Genomic DNA, 19,667 nt, shown 5'->3' with positions numbered 1-19,667 from the left:
GGAGGTAGATTTAAAGAGGAAAAGTAGGAATGGCAAGAGAATTCATGGTAGAACTTATTCTGGGAAATGACCAGGCTGAATCCAAGGGAGGGGTCAAACACATTATTAGTTATGAGTCCCTACACACCCACAAGAGAGCCAAGTCCAGCTCACCTTGAATACCTTTCTATTCATAATTCCCATTAATTTCCCTTGACCATTAATAGTTCAGATTCTTGTAGAGAGCTTGCAATACATCTTGATACTCATTTGAGCTGCCTGAATCTCCTGAGTCCCTGGCACTTGACACTTACACTGGCAGTAGCCTGGCTCTGTTAAAATTGATTCCCCATACTGGCAAATCCAAACTTTTCTGTAACATCTCTTGCAGGAGAGCTCTGCACAACCATTCAAGGCATTCAAGAAGTGAAGTATCAAATGAACATTACAAGGTTGTAGTGTAAAAAAAAAGTGAACAGTGTGCTCACAATAGTGCAACTGAGACTGTCATTTTCATGTATGTCACTCCAGCAGCCCTGCAGAGGAAAATAGCTCTAATACTAAATTTAACAGAAAATTATTTAATCACAATATTGTGGATACTGAAACCACAGTTCTAACCAGAGTAACTGTCCTGTTGTCTGACATCCAGTCCACTAGCAAACTGAGACAAGCCCATAGTTTACTTTGGCTTTTTATGGAGTAAGCAAGTGAGCAGAGATCACTTACTCTCAATCCACTTACTACCTTACATTCAACATAACAGCGTGCCTCCTACAGTTCAAAAGAGGGATGAATTAATAGATTGCTGGGTTTATGTGGAAAAGAAGATACCCATCTGTTGTGGCCCAGCAGGAGCCGTTGGAGCTGTCACCAGACTCCGACAGCGAGGGGCCCTCTGAGTCGGCTCTGGAGGATGTGGAGGACCCTGGACAGGGTTCCCACTCCGAGCAGGGCGCAGAGAAACTGGTTGGCCACCAGGTGGCGCCTGAGCCTTAGACCAGTGGGGAGGAGACAAGGGAGAGTGATCCAGAAGCCAGCAGTGAGTTGTTCCTGGATGCACGCCATCGAAGAGCTACTAGGCATCAGGAACAATTACGCAATTTACAGGAGGTAATTGTGCTCAGCTGATGGTCATTAGGCTCCTCTCCAGACCATAAAAAGACTGCTTGTGACACGCCCTTCTTGCAGAAGTCAACGCTTTGACTAAAGAGAATGTAACTACCTTGGCAGGCTGAATTGCTGCCAAGGTTTGTCTGAATTGCTGCCAAGGTTTGTCGGACTTGCTGCCAAGATCCTTGTCTGTTTCTTTTGCTTGGCTTTCAACCACCGAGATTCTGGTCTTGCTAATTAAAGTACATTCTAATTAAGCTTGTCTCGGCTTTCATTACTGGACGGAGGAGGGGGTCAGAACACCATCTCTATTCTATTTGAGGGGTTGCCCATCTGAATCTAAAGTAAACATAATGAGATAGAAGAAAAGAGAGCAGAGACCTTGAAATTATGCATTGACGCTTTACTCTTGGAGAGCAGACAAAGTGGTGCCCTGCTTCTCGTGTCTAGTCCAACACGGTGAGATTTGCTGCGATTTCATTTAAATTATCACTGGGGCTGTATAAAGGCTACACAATGCACTTCAAGGGTCAAACCAAGGCTTCCAGAAATGGCCCAATCCATTCTGGATCATTTGGAATTGTGGGGATGATGAGGAAGGGAATCTTTGTCAATCTCAAATTCTGGAGCAGGATTCCAAAAAATGTAGGCCCGCTTCCTCATTATCTGGTAAGGAAGCAATTCAAATGGATGCATTTTTTTTTTCATTTTTAAATAGAACAGAATGATATTAGAAGGGAGACTGAATCTGTTCTTATTACCTTTATGCTTTCTGAGCTATTCCAATTCTATGCTACATATCACTGTTGCTGTAGCTTCTCTATCACAAAATAGCCTCTCTATCATAAAATAAAAATCGATTTACATGGAAAGGAATCAAACTAAGAAGAAACAAGAACAGAATTTCAAGTTCTTTATTTCCAAACTGAACCACGGCTGGCTTGGGAATTCTGGGAGTTGAAGTCCATAGGTAGTTAAAAGTAGCTGTAGTTGCCCATTCCTGATCTACATCATAAGTCAAATCATATGCTGAGATTTTAAGTGACTTTAGAAATAAAGCTGAAGTTAAAAGTATGAAAACTGTACTTTTTAAAATTACCGTACAGGTAAGCTTACCTGGATTAGAGAAAGATCCTCACTATGCAGCCTGAACAAGTAATTTCTAGAGTGAAAAAGAGGAAATAGCAGTTATTCAGACTATGCAGATAATATAACTCAAAACCTAAGAAATAAAGATATTCTTGGTTCTGAAACTTAATCCCTCTTACAGAATAGCTTGACTGGCACAAAAAAGTAAGCCAGTTTTCTAGAGAATTCTGGTTTGTTGTTTGCTAACAATCTCACAGACCCATCAGGTTTCATCCCTCTATATGACCTCAGTAACTGAGGCTCATTAGCAAAAAAAAAAGAATGAATTTATTAATTTAGCATTATGAAAGGACCAACCCTTGTTTTGTTATTCCCAGCAATGAAAGCATCAGGAGCCCTGTATTTTCTCAAGTACACGGCCTACTTTGAATTCCTCCCTTCCTTCCTTCCCCTCCCTTCAGAGGTGGATTCCTACTGGTTCAGCCAAATAGGCAGTAGCTTGGTGGCCCTCGTCCTTTCTCGCCTGGACTACTGTAACGCTCTCTACATGGGGCTGCCCTTGAAGAGCACCCGGAAACTTCAACTGGTCCAGAATGCGGCTGCACGGGTTATCATGGGGGCACCTAGGTGCTCCCATGTTACACCCCTTTTAGGCGGCCTGCAATGGTTGCCGGTTGTCTTCCGGGTGCGATTCAAGGTACTAATTATGACCTTTAAAACGCTCCATGGCTTAGGACCAGGATACCTGCGAGACCACCTACTGCCACCGGTAGCCTCCCATCGTCCAGTGCGATCCCACAGAGTTGGCCTCCTCAGGGTGCCGTCGGCCAGACAGTGTCGGCTACTGACCCCCAGGGGGAGAGCCTTTTCTGTGGGAGCGCCTTCCCTCTGGAATGAGCTGCCCCCGGAGCTTCGTGTATAATCCCCGACCTCCGGTCCTTCCGACGCGCCCTAAAAAGTTGGCTTTTCCAACAAGCCGGCCTGGCCTGAACAAAACAAAACAAATTATTAATCACTGTTAATTTTAATTCGAATTTTTTTTAAAAAAAATGTCATTGTCAATTTTGATTGGGTTTGGGATATTCTATTTAATTTTTTTTAAACTTTTGTATTATGTGTTTCTTTTAATGTTGTATGCCGCCTTGAGTCCTTGGGAGAAGGGCGGCATATAAATCTAATAAACCTAAACCTAAACCAGGGACACTGGAACAGGCAGCGACCCAGGCCTGCCACGCCCCCGAACCAGTTTCCTGGTCACCCGACCTGCCCACCCACCCCACCCAGTTACTACTCACCTCCAACTTCCCTGCCTAAATTGCCTTGCCTGCCTAAGCTGCCACGTGGTGTCTGCCCTGCATCCCAACTGAACTGCCTCCTGCCTACAGGTAAGTCTCCTAGCCACCCTGCCCGGCGCTTGCTGCATCCCCCCTCCACCAGGCTCACAACTTTACCTTCCCCTGCCCCTTCCAGGATCCCCATGAGCCCCATTTTGGCTTCCAGCAAGCTTCAGGCAGGCCTGATAAGCCCAAAATAGGGCGTGGCGGGAGGGGTGCCTAGCAAACCTCCGTGCAGCCACCTGAGAGCAAAAACAGGAGAGAAAAAAGAGATCCTCACCATGTGGGGAACCCCAACTGCATGGAGCAGAGGTCTGCAAACTTGGCAACTTTAAGATTTGTGGACTTCAACTCCCATAATTCAGCTCTGCTGGCTGGAGAATTCTGGGAGTTGAAGTCCACAAGTCTTAAAGTTGCCAAGTTTGGAGATCTCTCCTAGCTGCTATCTTTAGGCTCAGGCTAAGCTAATCGATAGTGGAGCTCTAAGAATGCCAGATAATCAATGGGCATGTTCTCAGTTTCAAAACGTCTGGCTTTTCTTCCTCCTACCAAAGACTTCTGAGGTTCTTCACAAGAAGGAAGGAAGGAAGGAAGGAAGGAAGGAAGGAAGGAAGGAAGGAAGGAAGGAAGGAAGGAAGGAAAGGGAGGGAGGGAAGGGAGAAAGAGGGAAGGGAAAGGAAATGAGATAAGGATGGATGGATGGATAAATAGAGGGAGGGAGGGAGAGAGAGAAAAAGGAGAGGAAAGAATGACCACAAACCTGGCACTAGACACAGCTTCAGAGGATGCTTTGAAACCGCACAGCAATCCAGGGCTAGAAGTGACCTCAAAGGTCATCTAGTCCAACCCCCTGCTTCAGCAGGAGACCTTATATCATCTTGGTTATTTTGGTGCCTCTAACACAGAGGAGAAATTCCCAGAAAGCCCCAGGCATTGTCAACCTCTCCCACCCTAGTAAAAAAAAAAAAAAAAACCTAGAGCAAAAACTTCATGCAGTATTAAAAAGAATAGAAAAGGGGGGTGCTGTCTATTGTTTAATGGACAGCTAAATTAGCCACCCCTACCCAATCACATGACCACAAAGCCAGCCCCACCCGGTCACATGACTGTCAGGCCACACCCACAAAATAAGCCACGCCCACAGAACTGGTAGTAAAAAAAATTGCCTCCCTTCCCTCCCTCTCAAATACAACTCTCACTTTACTGGTAAATATATCTGCAGTTCAGTACTTATTGTACTTTTTACACATCCTAGTGTGATACGCCATTCTATATTCTAAAGGAAGGAGGTTTGAAAGATTATGGGTATTTTCTTATTTGCATTAATATAATGAGGACATACCCAGAGCCAATTACATCACGGCAATGTGAGAGATGTAAGTAGCCATGCGCTCTACATGGGGCAGCCCTTGAAGAGCATTCAGAGACTTCAGCTCATCCAGAATGCAGCCGCGCGAGCGATTGTGGGTGCACCTCGGTACACCCACGTTACACCTATCCTCCGCGAACTGCACTGGTTACCGATTGGTCTCCGGATACGCTTCAAAGTGCTAGTCGTCACTTATAAAGCCCTTCATGGTATTGGACCTGGGTACTTGAGAGACCGCCTGCTGCCAATTACCTCCCAAAGACCCATTAGATCGCACAGATTAGGCCTCCTCCGGGTTCCGTCTACCAGCCAATGTCATCTGGCCACTACCCGGGGGAGGGCCTTCTCTGTGGCAGCTCCGGCCCTTTGGAATGAACTCCCCGCGGAGATTCGGACCCTCACCTCTCTCCAGGCCTTCTGAAAAGCCGTTAAAACCTGGCTGTGTGGGCAGGCCTGGGGTCGATGAGTTCCCTTCCCCTCTCGAATCGTGTGGCTGTTGGTTGTTTTTTAAATGCCCTGTACTTTGTAGTTTTTGTGTTTTTCCCTTCCCCTCCTTCGGGTTTGTGCGCCGCCCTGAGTCCCGTAGGGAATAGGGCGGCATATAAATAAAATGAAACTCAAACTCATTGCTTTTTCTAAGAACCAACAACCTGCAGATCATCACAATTTTGTAGGAATGCAGTTTTAAAAGTAAATTCCTTGACGGTTCACTCCATTTTTTTCACCGTCACCTTTTTTCTTTTCCTGCAATGTTCTCCATTACCATATTAATTCAGAGAATGAGCCTGACTTTCTAGAAAACACACACCAATTATTTTAGAAATGAACTCACTGTGGGCCCTACTCTTACAATGCAAAGAGATCGTGGGTTTTTTTTTTTCTTTTTCATTTATTTTGTTCTTTTCCTTTCCTAAGCTATCATTTACCTCCAAACCACTTCAACAAGACTATAGAACCGTTTGCTGGTGAAAGACTGGAGCAAAGTGACTGATTGGCTGATTGTAAAACCCACACACCTATAATTTAACAAAGTATAACAGTGGGAAACCTGTAGACCATGAGCTACACTCAGTCTCCAAAGCTCTCCAAGATCTTGAGCAGAAAATTCCCAACAAAATGGTTGAATTTGGGCAGTATGTGGTTATAGCTTTTGGTTTTTGCTTTTATTACTTACTTCTGGGGTGGATAGGAAGAGAACTTTAGACAATTTAGGCACATTTCTATTGCAAAGAGGATTGAAATAGAGGCAATTTATAAATATTCTTATTATTATTACTCATTTTATGGCACTGAAAAGCCTGGTACCAATTTGCCCTCTGCTCTGAAATTCATTTTCAATATGAGGTGAAGAATAGATACATAAGACAGAAGTCAGTTTCTGTTCCAAACTTTTTTTCAAGTATCCTAAATCACAATTTAGATATATATGGCAGCCACAGAACAAGAGACAATGCAAACTACAAGTCCAAGGGGAACAGAATGGGAAGGAAGACCTGTGCAAATATTCTTCAGCTCTGAGATTTCTGCTAATAACACTGTTAGACTGGGACTTAGCAATAGCAATAGCAGTTAGACTTATATACCGCTTCATGGGGCTTTCAGCTCTCTCTAAGCGGTTTACAGAGTCAGCATATCGCCCCCACAGTCTGGGTCCTCATTTTACCCACCTCGGAAGGATGGAAGGCTGAGTCAACCTTGAGCCGGTAAGATTAGAACCGCTGAACTGCATGTGAGTTGCACATGGAAATAGCAGCCACTGAAAGGCAGCCCAGTGTGAAAGGTTGCCTTAAATATGTAAGCCCTTTTCTTCGCTCCGAAGATCTGGAGTTTCAATACTGCTGGGGGTCCCAGGATAACACAAAGAATGGGATTCCTTGGGACAGCTGCCCAATGGCCAGACCTACAGGGAGGAGCCCAACTAACATCTGCAAAAATGGACCTGGAGCATCCACTCTGAGCACAACAGCGCAGAGGTCCACAAGCCAGCTCCAGGAATAAAGGACTAGGAGGGTGGAGCTCAGATGCTGCAACTCCTTAGAGAGAGAGTGGGATAGGTTTCCAAATGTGAATGGACTGTATTTGGCAGCAAAAGCTTAGGACGTGAGGAAGTAAGAATGATTCAGAGCTTTAAAAATACAGGAAAAGATGGTGCTAACAACAATAGCGATATGAGAATGTTGACATAGAATGTAGGGGTGGAAATACAGTATATGGATGAAATAAGATAGTGGTTGTACAAAATTTGTAATTACAGGAAAAACTCTAAATTAAGATGGCTGCAGGAGAAAAGCAGGAAAGAGACACAAACATACGAGTTAGTATTTAAATTATAAATAAAAAGTAGGAAAACTGTTTGAATTTGCAAAATAAACTAATCCCTAGTGGGACAAAAACAAATATTTTTGTCTGCAGTCTCTATCAGCTTAAGAAAACCCCAATAACTGGGAGAAGTAGGATGATGAGAATGGTTTGGGTAGTGTCTCATTTGTTAGAGAACAGGGGTCCCTGAGCCTCGGGCAGTGGCCCACTACTGGGCTGTAGCCCGTTCAGAACCAGGCCGCTGAAGTGGCAGACAAGTATGTGCACGCACGGAACTCCACTTGCACAAATGAAGCTGTGTGAACACACTTCCTGCCCCTTGGGTGGAACCATTCCCCCCCCCCCCAATCTGCAAAGCTGTAAAGGTTGGAGACAGCCGTTATAGAAGTTCTGAGTCCAGTAGCAATAAAAGACAATCGAACATGATTAAGTAACCAGCAGAAGCATGCCATCTCATGAAAAAAAAAATGAGCAACTGGAGATGTGATTGTGTTGATGCTACGTATTACCATATATGGTGGACTTGTAAAAAGGTTAAAGCATTCTGGATAAGAATATGGTGGATTATGCAAAATATTCTTAAAAAGTGGATAAAGTTTACTCCTCAGTTATTCCTGTTAGGTATAATTACAGACTATACAGTTATAGAGACTAATATGATTTTGAACCTTACAACGGCAGCAAGACTGTTGGTGGCGCAGTACTGGAAGAAGGAAGAATTGCCTACTATTCAAGAATGTAACAAACTTAGCAGAGATGGCTAAAATTTCAGCATATTTGAAGGACCATCAGATGAGAAATACAAGCTGGAATGGAGAAGATGGATTGACTATATTCAGAATAAATATGGGACTAAGAAATTCCAGATAGCTTATGAGAGCCGAGGTGGCGCAGTGGTTAAATGCAGCACTGCAGGCTACTTCAGCTGACTGCAGTTCAGCAGTTCGGCTGTTCAAATCTCACCGGTTCAAGGTTGACTCAGCCTTCCATCCTTCCGAGGTGGGTAAAATGAGGATCCGGATTGTTGTTGGGGGCAATATGCTGACTCTGTAAACCACTTAGAGAGGGCTGAAAGCCCTATGAAGCGGTATATAAGTCTAACTGCTATTGCTATTGCTATTATGAGTGAATGAGCAAGGAAGGATACAATTTGTTTAAAGAAAGCTGTACAAAAGAGGAGTTAAAGAACAAATGAGGAATGATGCTAAAGTCTATTAACTTATTTTAGAATATGGATGTTAATGTTTATACCCTGTATTTGCTCTGGGAGGTGGGGGGGCTTTGGGGGGGAGTTGGGTTGGGGGGGAAGGGAGGCATATATTTGTAAAACTTTTTTCTTTTAAAATTTTCAATAAAAAAATGAGCAGGAAGCTCTGACATTCCGCAGTATTACAAAGTCAGATTTTAATGTGAGCTTTCCCTTTGAATAGACTTAGACTTACACTTGGAATAACTTTATTGTCACTTTGAAAGTACATGAATCAATATACAATAAAATGAAATTCCATTGCTTACAGCTCTCAAAGGGTCACCACCTCCAATATACACTACATAAACATGACAAAATAAATACAAAATTATGCATACACCCACGTATATTATATGACACAGGGAAACAACACAGTCTAGTTTGGATGTAGATATGTACATGGTGAGAAAAACAAATCTTGCGAGTTTACCAGACGGATGGCTTAGGAAACAAAGTTGTTACAGAATCTGGTAGTCCTGCTAGAAATACTTTGAAACCTCTTCCCAGAGGGGAGCAACAGAAACAGACCGTAAAGTGGGTGTATGGAGTTTCTAAAAATGCGTTGAGCTCTAAGCACATAGCGCTTATAAGCAGTATCCTGCATGATGGAAAGTGAGCTTCCTATAATCTTCTCGGCTGTCCTTACCACTCTCTGTATGGACTTTCTATCTGAGGCACTGCTGCCACCAAACCAAACAGTGATGCAGTTTGTTAAAAACTCTCTCAATTGTGCCTCTGTAAAAAGTGGCCAGGACATCTGATGCAGTAAATACACACACTGGTTTGCATGCTTCACCAAGGATGATGTGCAGAGAGAGCAATTCAGATTGTTAGTTGTCTGCACCCCCAGATACTCAATACTGTTGACCACCAGTATTGTGATATGTGATGAAACCAAACATTAAGGAAAGATCTAATGCTTTAATTAAAACTCTACATTTAACAATTTTCATTGTTTTCATTGGTAGATTTACATTTATGCTTTGATGAATCAAATACTATTTTACCCATCCACTATCTCTAGATTGACATAATGAGCAATGATATGGAGGAAGACCCACAATTAAATAGAAATGCATGTATTCCAGTGCATTTCAATTTTGAGCCTTTCCAGGTGTACATAGTCAGATGCTTAGAGAGCTGCTTTCTACCAAGTGAAACTAGTGGCCCGGTCTGTCCTTGCCATGTCTTACTATGATTGGCAGCAGGGGTATTTCTCATTACCAGCCATCTGCTTTCCTAACTGCAAATAGCCAGCCTCAGTCTGACTCTTTGAATGCAGAAAAGAAGTTTCGCCATTCAGCTATGATTCTTTTTCTGGAACCAATGTGATCAGCCCTTTTTTTATCAATTGGAGAAAACAAAGAACTTGGCTAAAAGGATCCATGTCCCAGTTCAAGGTAAAGTTGCATGATTTATACAATCATGCGTGGCTCCTAAATTGTAATACAACTATCCTAGCTTTAAAGCATTTAAAATTCATTTAACACTTTATTAGGTATAAACTATGGCACAACAAGCATGAAAAATTATTCCACGCGGCTGTAGCGTGGTTTAAGTTAACTTAATCTATGAGTTAAGAGCTTTCTTATTCAGGCATTTAAACATTTTCCTAGGTAGGCAGGCATCAGATAATTATCAAGTTCAAAAGAGATCATCTAGTCCTATACTGCTTTAATCCATTGATTAAAGCATTTCTGATAGATGACCATTCAGTCTCTGTTCAAAGAGTCGGAGGGACTATTGGCGCTGCTTATATGTTGCATATTTTCTACCCCTACTTAGATACTTCAAAATGGAAGAGAAGAGACTTTCTCTTTGAAATGTATTTCTACTCTATTGATTTGATTTAAATAATAATAATGCACTGTATCCCTAAGCACCCAATGAGCTTACATGGCTGACCGAATGGGGTTGGGAGCAGAAAATAAGGGATCAGCCTTCCTCTTTGAGAGGACACTTCGCTTTCTGAGATCTTTTTCCCTGCCTGAGTTAGAAATCAAGAGCCAGATGACCACCCCTTTGAAGAGGTTCATTTGACCTATGGAACATCATGCCTAAATTGCATAGCACACAGACCGCTTATAAAATTGTGAATAGGACGATTTCATTTCAATTTGAAAATCTTACTTAGATTTTTTCTTCTTCTTGCAGTAGTTTTGCATCTGAGAAAATATTAGAAAGTCAGGGAAGAAAAGCGTTGTCTTCCCTGCTCAGTCTCAAAAATTGCCTTCCAAATCTTCACCTTTTCTTTCCCTCAAACCACTCTAGATGTATCCAGCTGAAGACCAGTTTCACGTCCAACGTAACTTGGAATAAAACTCCGGTTTCTGTTTCAAATGCACTCTTTCTCCAAGGGCAATAAATCTGCCATGTGTTAAAACAACAACACAAACTCTCATGCTGGACGTTCATCCTTCAACTGCGTTTCTGATCTCACATTTTCAAGAGGCTCACAGTAATCCCGAATTCAGCGGAAAGCCCAGTAATTCTCTCCCTTCTAGGGTTACATATGAAAGAGGCTAAGTAAACAATTTAAATTTTCAACAGAATTGCTCTTGAAACTTGCCACTGTTTAAGGAAGTGAGAAAATATGTAGCAGTATTTATTACAAGCATTGATACCCTACCATTCACGCTACAAATGTGTCCAATTTTACACTGTAAGCATTTGGCTTTAACGCTTATTTCAAAAGAATCATTTTTATAGCATGTTATTTTGGACAGTTTTGATTTGTGTATAAGTCGCAAGCCAGGGCAGTAGAGCTAAAGCTAGATTGGGCTAAAGCCAAAGACAAACAGAGAGGGAATAGATGAGTGAGCCAAGTAGGCTTAAAAGAGGATCAGGGCAGGCAAGTTCACCGCCCGTTCAAGAAGCTTGAAAGAGGAGATATCCAGCGGTCTGCAAGAGCTGTTTCTGGCTTCCTTTAACAGGGGTTGCTGGGAAACAGCTGTCAAAGAAAGCAGATCTATAGATGGTTTTGCCATTAGAAAGTCAAAGCATATGGTATTCCTTAACAGCAAAACAGCCTCTGCTCATCCCCCAATTTCTCATGGGGGCTTTGGGCTACTTACTGGGATAAAGGTAGACATTTTTATGAATATACTGATTGATCGTATAAAGATTGATCACTGTATTTGGGGGGGATTGCTTACAAATTTAAATTAATTCTTTCTTAGTGTGTTTCAAAAGTGAGGCTGCATTTGAAAACATGACGAGTGATTGTAATTGTGAAAAAGTAATTGTCTCTGCTGTCATCCTTTAAAACTGTACAGGTAGTCCTTGAGTTACAACCAGTCCAGTGGTGGGTTGCTAATCCCGTTCCAACCGGTTCGGTTGGAACAGGGCCGGCGGCGTCCTCGTGCACGTGCGCAGTTCACGCATGCGTCTTAGCGCCTGCGCGATGCTCCAGCTGTTCGCGGAGAATTGCGCAGGGGCTGTATGTCCATGTGCCTGCGTGGAAGCGCAGAAGCCTTCAAAGACCGGTAAGGAGCGCGAGCGGGCGGGTGGGCCCTTCGCCGTTCCCAGAAGTTACTTACTTTCGGGTTCGCCGACTAACCGGTTCGCGGGGACCGCCGCGAACCGGTTGAAACCCACCCCTGAACCAGTCACTTAGTGGCCTTTCAAAGTTATGACGTGATGCCCCCATTTTGGGCACTCAGCAACAGGCCCACATTTATGGCCGTTTGCAGCATCTCACAGTCTCGGGACCATGATTTACAAAGTTTCTGAGGAAAACCAGTATTTACTTCTGGTTTCCAGCAAAAACGCCCCATACGCACATAATGGGTCTGCGTAATGACTGCCACATTTCCTTAACCACTGTCATGTTTGCTAAATCACTGCCCACAAAAGTCAAGACAGTCACAGGATAACTTACCGTATTTTTCAGAGTATAAGACGCAGCAGAGTATAAGATGCACCAAGATTTTGAAGAGGCAAATTTTTTTAAAAAAAATTTGCACTCTTCAGACTTCCCAAAAACGGCCCATTTTTTTGTGAAAATGGGCTCGTTTTTTGTCAAAAAAAGGGCATGCATAGCCTTTAGGAGGCCTATAGAGTACTCCTAGGGGCTAGGGGGAAATTTTTCAGTCATTTCTACCCTCCCCAGGCCCCAGGAGCACTCTGAAAGCCTCCTAAAGGCTATGCACGGCCATATTGGTGAAGGGGCAGGGTTTCAGGAGACAAAAATTGCTGTATTCAGTGTATAAGACGCACCCAGATTTTCAGCCTCTTTTTTTGAGGGAAAAAAGGTGCATCTTATACTCCAAAAAAATACGGTACTTTATGACCATTACAATTTATGACCAAACTTGGCAGACTCAATTATGATTGTAAGTTGAGGACTATCTGTAATGTTTCCCTGATGATGTGAAATTTTCATTAGAACTACAATTTCAACATATGCAGTTAAAGCTTTCGGTCCATACTACTGTTGATGATGCCGCAAACTATTTAAATCATAACATTTCAGAGGTACTCTTGTTTTGGGGTTGTTGTTTGCAAAAACTTTTTGTTTGTTTTTTTGCAAAAAGAAAATGCTACCTCTAGACAACAGGTAGAATTTGAACACAGTTGAAACCGAAGCTAGGATAATAAAAGAGGGAAAACCAGTATGCTGACATATGAATTATAAATTAAGAATTTGCCATGCAGATTTAGCTAATTCTATTACTGTTTGCAGCTTTCATTCTCTGGGTTGATTAAACCTAGCAAGAACCTAGAGTTAGAGCAGAATGGCAGAATTCACCCCTAATGGAAATTGCCAGTTTACAAAGAGGAAGGAGAGGGGGGAGAATTTGCACAATCCCAGTAGGTTTTTCTACCATTTTAGCCAGCTTCATAATGCACATGATTTATAGAAATACTAGCAGGATAATACTAATCCATCATTCTGATCCATCATCCTATGCTTCAGATGAGTAGTATGTTTTATCATCCACACTAATGTTCACTTAATTTAAAAATACTGCACACTTTTAAAACACAATTTCAAAACTATTTTGACGGTATTGGTATCCACTTTATAACTAGGTTCAGTCCTGATGTATCTGGTTTCCACTGATCACCTCAGGAGAGAAGGGCATATTGGTACTCACGGAATATGATATGAATCTTTCTAAACTGGCATATCTGTCTTCGCTTTAACCCGGGGTGCCCAATCTTGGCAAACTTTAAGACTTGTGGACTTCAACTCCCAGAATCTCCCACTGGCTGGGGAATTCTGGGAGTTGAAGTCCACAAGTCTTAAAGTTGCCAAGATCGGACATCCCTGCTTTAAAATAAGATGAGACGCTTCATATCTTTCCTTTATAAAATATTCTCTGAACGTTACCAAGTCAGCAGAAATGATTCTCAGCTAAAGTAATTAAAGGTGCCACATGTTGAAGCTAGCCTGATTATTCGGGAGCGGGGAGGGGAGCCTTCAAACTTGTTACTCAGTGCGGTTAGTCAGAACAGACATGTTTTAGCCAAACCTACTTCATGTAATTCACCTGATTGTACAGCTTTGCCTGAAGTTCTAAACATTTCTAAGAAAACTAGATTCTATTGACTTTCTAAAGCAGTTATCTTTCTAAGCTCACCCTGAAGCCTGCAGTTATTTTCAGACAATGAAAGTCGGGAAGGCAAGGGAAATGAAGCTTTCAAAATTGTTTTCTTAACTTCCTAAGAGTTAATAAAGAATTTTACTTTTCTCCTTTTTCCCCCAATATTGTAACCTTTTCAAATAGGTAACTGTTCTGACCCCACCCCCCCTTCACGGCTCGTTAACAAAAAACAGGCAGGCAAACTAAAAAAGGACTTTTCTCTTTATCAGTTTACAGTTCAAACTGGCTTCGAGCCCAGAAATAACATAAACATAACTCTCCGATAAGAGTTCAAAACAAAAGCTCTTACAAACGCAGCAGTTCTTCCACAGTCTTCACAGATCAGGTTTACACGAAACGCCAAAGCACTTTTCCAAGTGTAACAGGCATAAATCATGATTAGTAATCACACAATGTTTTACCAAACACGGAGCACACGAAGGAACGTTGACTCCAGCGACTGGGGCGTGGCAGCATCTGTCCTTTTATCCCCAAACCTCCTCCCACAAGCCCCAGCTGCATACTGAATTTTGTATCCCGAGAAAACTCTCAGCAGAACTGCTGAGTCACAACACTGAATTTTGTATCCCGAGAAAACTCTCAGCAGAACTGCTGAGTCACAACACTGAATTTTGTATCCCGAGAAAACTCTCAGCAGAACTGCTGAGTCACAACAGGTAACAAAAGGTGAAACAAAACTATCCAGTCATATCTGACTCTAGGAAACGGTGCTCATCTCTGTTTTTTAGCCGAGAGAGAGCAAGCATTTTCTGAAGATATTTCTGGGCTCAGGTGGCCAGCATGACTATACCCCAAGGCATACAGAATGCTGTTACCTTCCCATTGAAGTGGTACCTATTTATCTACTTGCATTTGTCAGCTTTTGAACTACTAGGTGGGCAGGGACTAGGGCAAGTAACAGCATCTCACCGCATCGTGCAATGCTCAGATTCTGAACTCGGGCTGCCAGCTTTCCAGCTGGCAAGCTCAGCATCTGTAACTGCTGAGCCATCGTGCCCCCTGCCTTTTCAAATAATAGAGTGCTAATAATTTTAATCACGTTATATAAACAATGCCTTGAAAACTACATTGAAATAATATAATCTATCATGATTTACACTATTATAATAAAAGGAAAGAGAAATCATAGAGATGAAGTGGCATGGTTATCACGCGCAAGCTCATCCTTTGTTCAATTTCAAGCCACTGTGTATTCAGAGAAATACCTGAATTTACATACTGAAATTGGAAAGGGGCCTTTGTCACATACTGAGTATGGAAAATCATAAACACAAGTGTCACAATTCTTTTTCATGCATCTAATTTAATTCACCTAATACTCCACACACATGTTGGGCAACAACCACATAGGACTGATGGTAACTTAAAACCCCAAAACCTCAGGAAAATGCCAGCTTGCTTACCCATGCCTTAAAAATATAGTGTAACAGAGAAATATAACCCAGTTCTTTATCACAAATGCACTTGGAAAATAAAAGGTATATTTTAAAAATAGCATCTCACCTTGCACCAACAATCAGTTCTTTTTGTCTTGGATCAAATGTTATTTGAGAAAAGTCAACAGCATTTTCCAATCTGAACACATGTAACCAAGGAGCAAGTTCTACAAGAACAGAAAGAAAATAGTCATATTTTTTTCAGACAATTAGCATTTATTTTTACTTGGTGCTTTCAAAACATTTTATCTACACCAATGATCTCAACAGTTTTGTAAAATTAGAAAAAGTGAGTAATGACTTCAATTCTCTTCTGGTTTTCTGCAGTTCCAGATTTTGTCTTCCCTTCCAATTTCTTTTCCTTGAACCTCTTAATAAATGTAAATATTGTCAGCAACAGAATTAAGACCCAGGGAAAATTACAAGATGTTCAAACCTATCTTGTCAACCTTTTCTCCCATCCTCTGCTTTACAGAACAATATTAATATGACTATTAACTCAGTGGTGGGTTTCAAAAATTTTTCGAACCTACTCTGTGGGTGTGGCCTCCTTTGTGGGAGTGGCTTGCCGGCCATGTGACCTGGTGGGAGTGGCTTGCCGGCCATGTGTTCTCTCTCTCTCTCTCTCTCTCTCTCTCTCTCTCTCTCTCTCTCTCTCTCTCCTTCCTTTTGTCTCTCTGTCCCTTTTTCCTTTTTTTCTTTCATCTCTCTCACTTTTTCTTTCTTTTTTTCTTTTTTTCTTTCTTCCTTTCTTTCTCTTTCTCTCTCTGTGTGAGTCTCTCTGTGTATGGGTGTGTCAGTGGTGGGTTTCAAAAATTTTTGGAACCTCTTCTGTAGGTGTGTCCTGCTTTCTGGGTCCACTGGTGGAACCTCTTCTAACCAGTTTAGTAGATTTGACGAACCGGTTCTATCGAACAGGTGCGAACTGGTGGGAACCCACCTCTGTATTAATTTTAATAAATAGATAACCAGCAGTTTTAGACTTGCAGAAAAAACAAGCAGACAAAGAGGCAGTGAGGGATCGGAGATACTTCTGATCATCTTAGGAGCATACACATTTCCACTTCTGCATTCCATCACTCAAGGGTGATGCTACGGAAAGCAGCCTCTTGTCTGCTCAATAAGCTGCCATCCAAACCTAGATGCATTTTCAGAAGAACCTCTTTAGAAAAAAAGGGGAAGTTCTAAGCCAGGAATCCCAACTTTTTGAGTTGCTAGACACATCTGGAATACTGAGAATTTGCCAAACTCATTTTTATACCATTTCCTGTGGTAACGCATTTCAGAACAATTTTCAAAACATAAAATGCAGTACTAAAAGCTAATGATTTAAAACAATACAACTCATTTGCTCATTAAAAGGAAGAGGGGCAGAATCAAAAGACCCATCTGGCATTTCTAAAGGGAAGTCAGTGGTAAACTGATAGGTTTCCAACAGATGCCTCAGATATAGAATAGTAGAAACTCTCTGAATGTCAGTAGGGAAGACATTCCACAGGGAGTGTTTGCTACAAGCAATCATCAGAAGCTTCTCTGCAGTTCTCTGCTCACACAGATCTTAGCAACTAACAAGGGCTGTAATGAAGAAGGCATCCTGTCAGGAATTACTTCTTTAAGGCCTTCAAGCCAAACCTCAATTTTGGCTCAGTAGCTTACTTGCAGGCAGGGCAGAGGTACGACAGACTCAGTACCTGTCCATCATATTTTGGACCAGCTATAGCAGTGGTGGGATATGACCGGTACCGGGGTGTACCGGTGTCTGCTGGGAACACCAGGTACTGTTCCGGTACGGTGCTCCGGAGGGCCCACCTGCCCGCCTACCTTTCTTACCTGTATTTGAGCTGATCGGGGCTTCTGCGCACGGAGCATATGGTGCCTGCGTGATGCTCCGCCAAGCAGCTGGAGAGTCGCAGAGCATCGCGGGCAGTAAGTACGCATGTGTGCACTGCTCGCGTGCTGCGTGCATGCATGTGGTGGACGCCCGACCCCATTGCACCGTCCCGGGTGCAATGAGATCCAGAACCTATCACTGAGCTGTAGCCTCTATAAAGTTGTAGCTTTGATAAAGTCAATGTAAGAAATTGTAGATTTATTCATCATTTTTCTATTGTTTGTAGAATTTGCTCCATGGTTATTTATAGTCAGGTTCATAACCTAGGTTCACCGACAAATGCGTGCCGACAAAACCCCCACGACAAAATGGCAAAGTCGAAAGCGCGCCCACTAAAGCGTGTCGACAAATGTGCGCCGACAAAAGCGCGCCATTGAAAACAACGCGAAAACAACGGTAACAACGTTAACAACCCTAACTCTAACCCTAACCCTAACCCTAACCCTAACCCTAACCTAAAAACCCTAATCATGCTTTTGTGGGCGCAGTTTTGTGAGCGTGCTTTAGTGGGCGTGCTTTAGTGGGCTCGCTTTAGCGGGCGCGCTTTCGACTTTGCCATTTTGTCACGGCGGTTTTGTCGGCGCGCATTTGTCGGGTCACGCATAATCTAAACATGAGTCTAATAGTGCAGCTTAGCCTGGCCATTTGGGACTCAAGTAACGCTAATAATTTTAGGATCACCCCCATACTGTGCACCTATTTAAAAAAAGAGAGAATGCAGCTCTGCGATAGGTGGTTCTTAAATATGATAAATAAATATAAATAAAATAAGTATGCTTCATTTAATAGACAGACTGTCCAACTGGGAACCACACATTCAGCCAGGTCTGTTTTGATAAGATTCAAATTCAGTTTATTATCCTCATATACTTCGTTGCTACGTTGGATATGAATAATAATAATAATAATAATAATAATAATAATAATAATAATAATAACAGTGGACTTATATACCGCTTCATAGGGCTTTCAGCCCTCTCTAAGCGGTTTACAGAGTCAGCATATTGCCTCCAACAACAATCCGGGTCCTCATTTTACCCACCTCGGAAGGATGGAAGGCTGAGTCAACCCTGAGCCGGTGAGATTTGAACCGCTGAACTGCTGATCTAGCAGTCAGCCTGCAGTGCTGCATTTAACCACTGCGCCACCTTGGCTCATTCAAATTCAAAACAAGCATGACTTCTCCTAAGAAGTCTGGATACCAGTGGTCTCCAGCCCAAAACTCTGGATAATTACCCTAAGAGGCTTAATTTAGTTCATGGGTTGGTAACTTTTCAGCAGTGGGTTCCTGCTTCGCCACAAGAGCTCATCTGGTTATTTAACATGTTTATGATTTACTGCGTGTTGCTTTTAGACACAGATGTTTTTACATGGGTAAAACCACATAAACTGTTTGTAAGGGTTTCTTGTAGAATGCCCTTGATGAAGGAACAGTCCAAAACATGTGTTTCTAGATGATAAATAATTATTTGCTATTGGTGCTTAAGAAACTGTCTCCCCTTATTTTGGTTTCCACCCTGGAGAGAAGATAAAGTGGGTGTTTTGCACCGTGCAGCTTCCAAACAGTCTTTAAAGACATATGGTACACAAGTAACACCGCAGGGTATGAATGAAACCCTTCCAATCTGCTGTTTACCTACTAATTTCCTTGCAACTTCCATTTCTATTCCATTTCCTTGCCTTATCAGTTATTGTTTTTAAAATCAGGTTTGAAATCAGCTACTGAAAGCAAATGGTCTCCTTCACTAAGAAAGAGACGTGAAGTGGAACATTTAACACTTAATGCTTTGAAATATGCCAACTCCCTTCCAGCATAACAGAATGTTCCCCAGTTACCCAGAAGCTTCAATGTGAAGTGACAGATTTGTCACCTTGACTAGTCTACATGCTCAATCAAAAATACAGTTTCATGTGAGCAGTGAAACAAAATGCTTTCCCTTTCCATATGTCAGCAGGGTAATTCCAGGAGTCTTTGAAAAATGTGGCAAAATTGTTCTGCTTTCAGAACGCATGAGCAAACCAGTAGTAAACCAGTTAGCAACCCAACACTGCACTGCGGGCTGGTCCTTTGCTATATTCAGACTGGCCCCACAAGCCAGATCTAAACACCTCACGGGTTGCATCCAGCCCTGGGGCCTTGAATCTGACACCCCTCATCTAAAGCAATGGTCTCCAACCTTGGCAACTTTAAGACTTGTGGACTTCAACTCCCAGAGTTCCTCAGCCAGCAAAGCTGGCTGAGGAACTCTGGGAGTTGAAGTTCACAGGTCTTAAAGTTG

The 19,667-nt window shown here is 42.4% G+C and overlaps 1 protein-coding gene across 2 annotated transcripts in view; it reads right to left on the bottom strand.

Annotated features, from left to right (window-relative positions):
* SEMA5A (semaphorin 5A) overlaps positions 1 to 19,667 on the bottom strand; it is a 239,405-nt gene that overhangs the window by 105,022 nt on the left and 114,716 nt on the right. For both annotated transcript variants that reach the window (XM_032220236.1, XM_032220237.1), the window contains 2 exons: positions 15,565 to 15,664; positions 2,209 to 2,254 (listed from right to left, as the gene is read on the bottom strand). In XM_032220236.1, coding sequence (XP_032076127.1) covers positions 2,209 to 2,254; positions 15,565 to 15,664 — 146 coding nt within the window. The remainder of the gene's footprint in view (positions 1 to 2,208; positions 2,255 to 15,564; positions 15,665 to 19,667) is intronic.

This window comes from Thamnophis elegans, chromosome 6 (genome assembly GCF_009769535.1).
Source record: "Thamnophis elegans isolate rThaEle1 chromosome 6, rThaEle1.pri, whole genome shotgun sequence".
Taxonomy (NCBI): Eukaryota; Metazoa; Chordata; class Lepidosauria; order Squamata; family Colubridae; genus Thamnophis; species Thamnophis elegans.
Note: the sequence above shows the minus strand (reverse complement) of the source record. Positions and strands in the feature narration are given on the sequence as shown.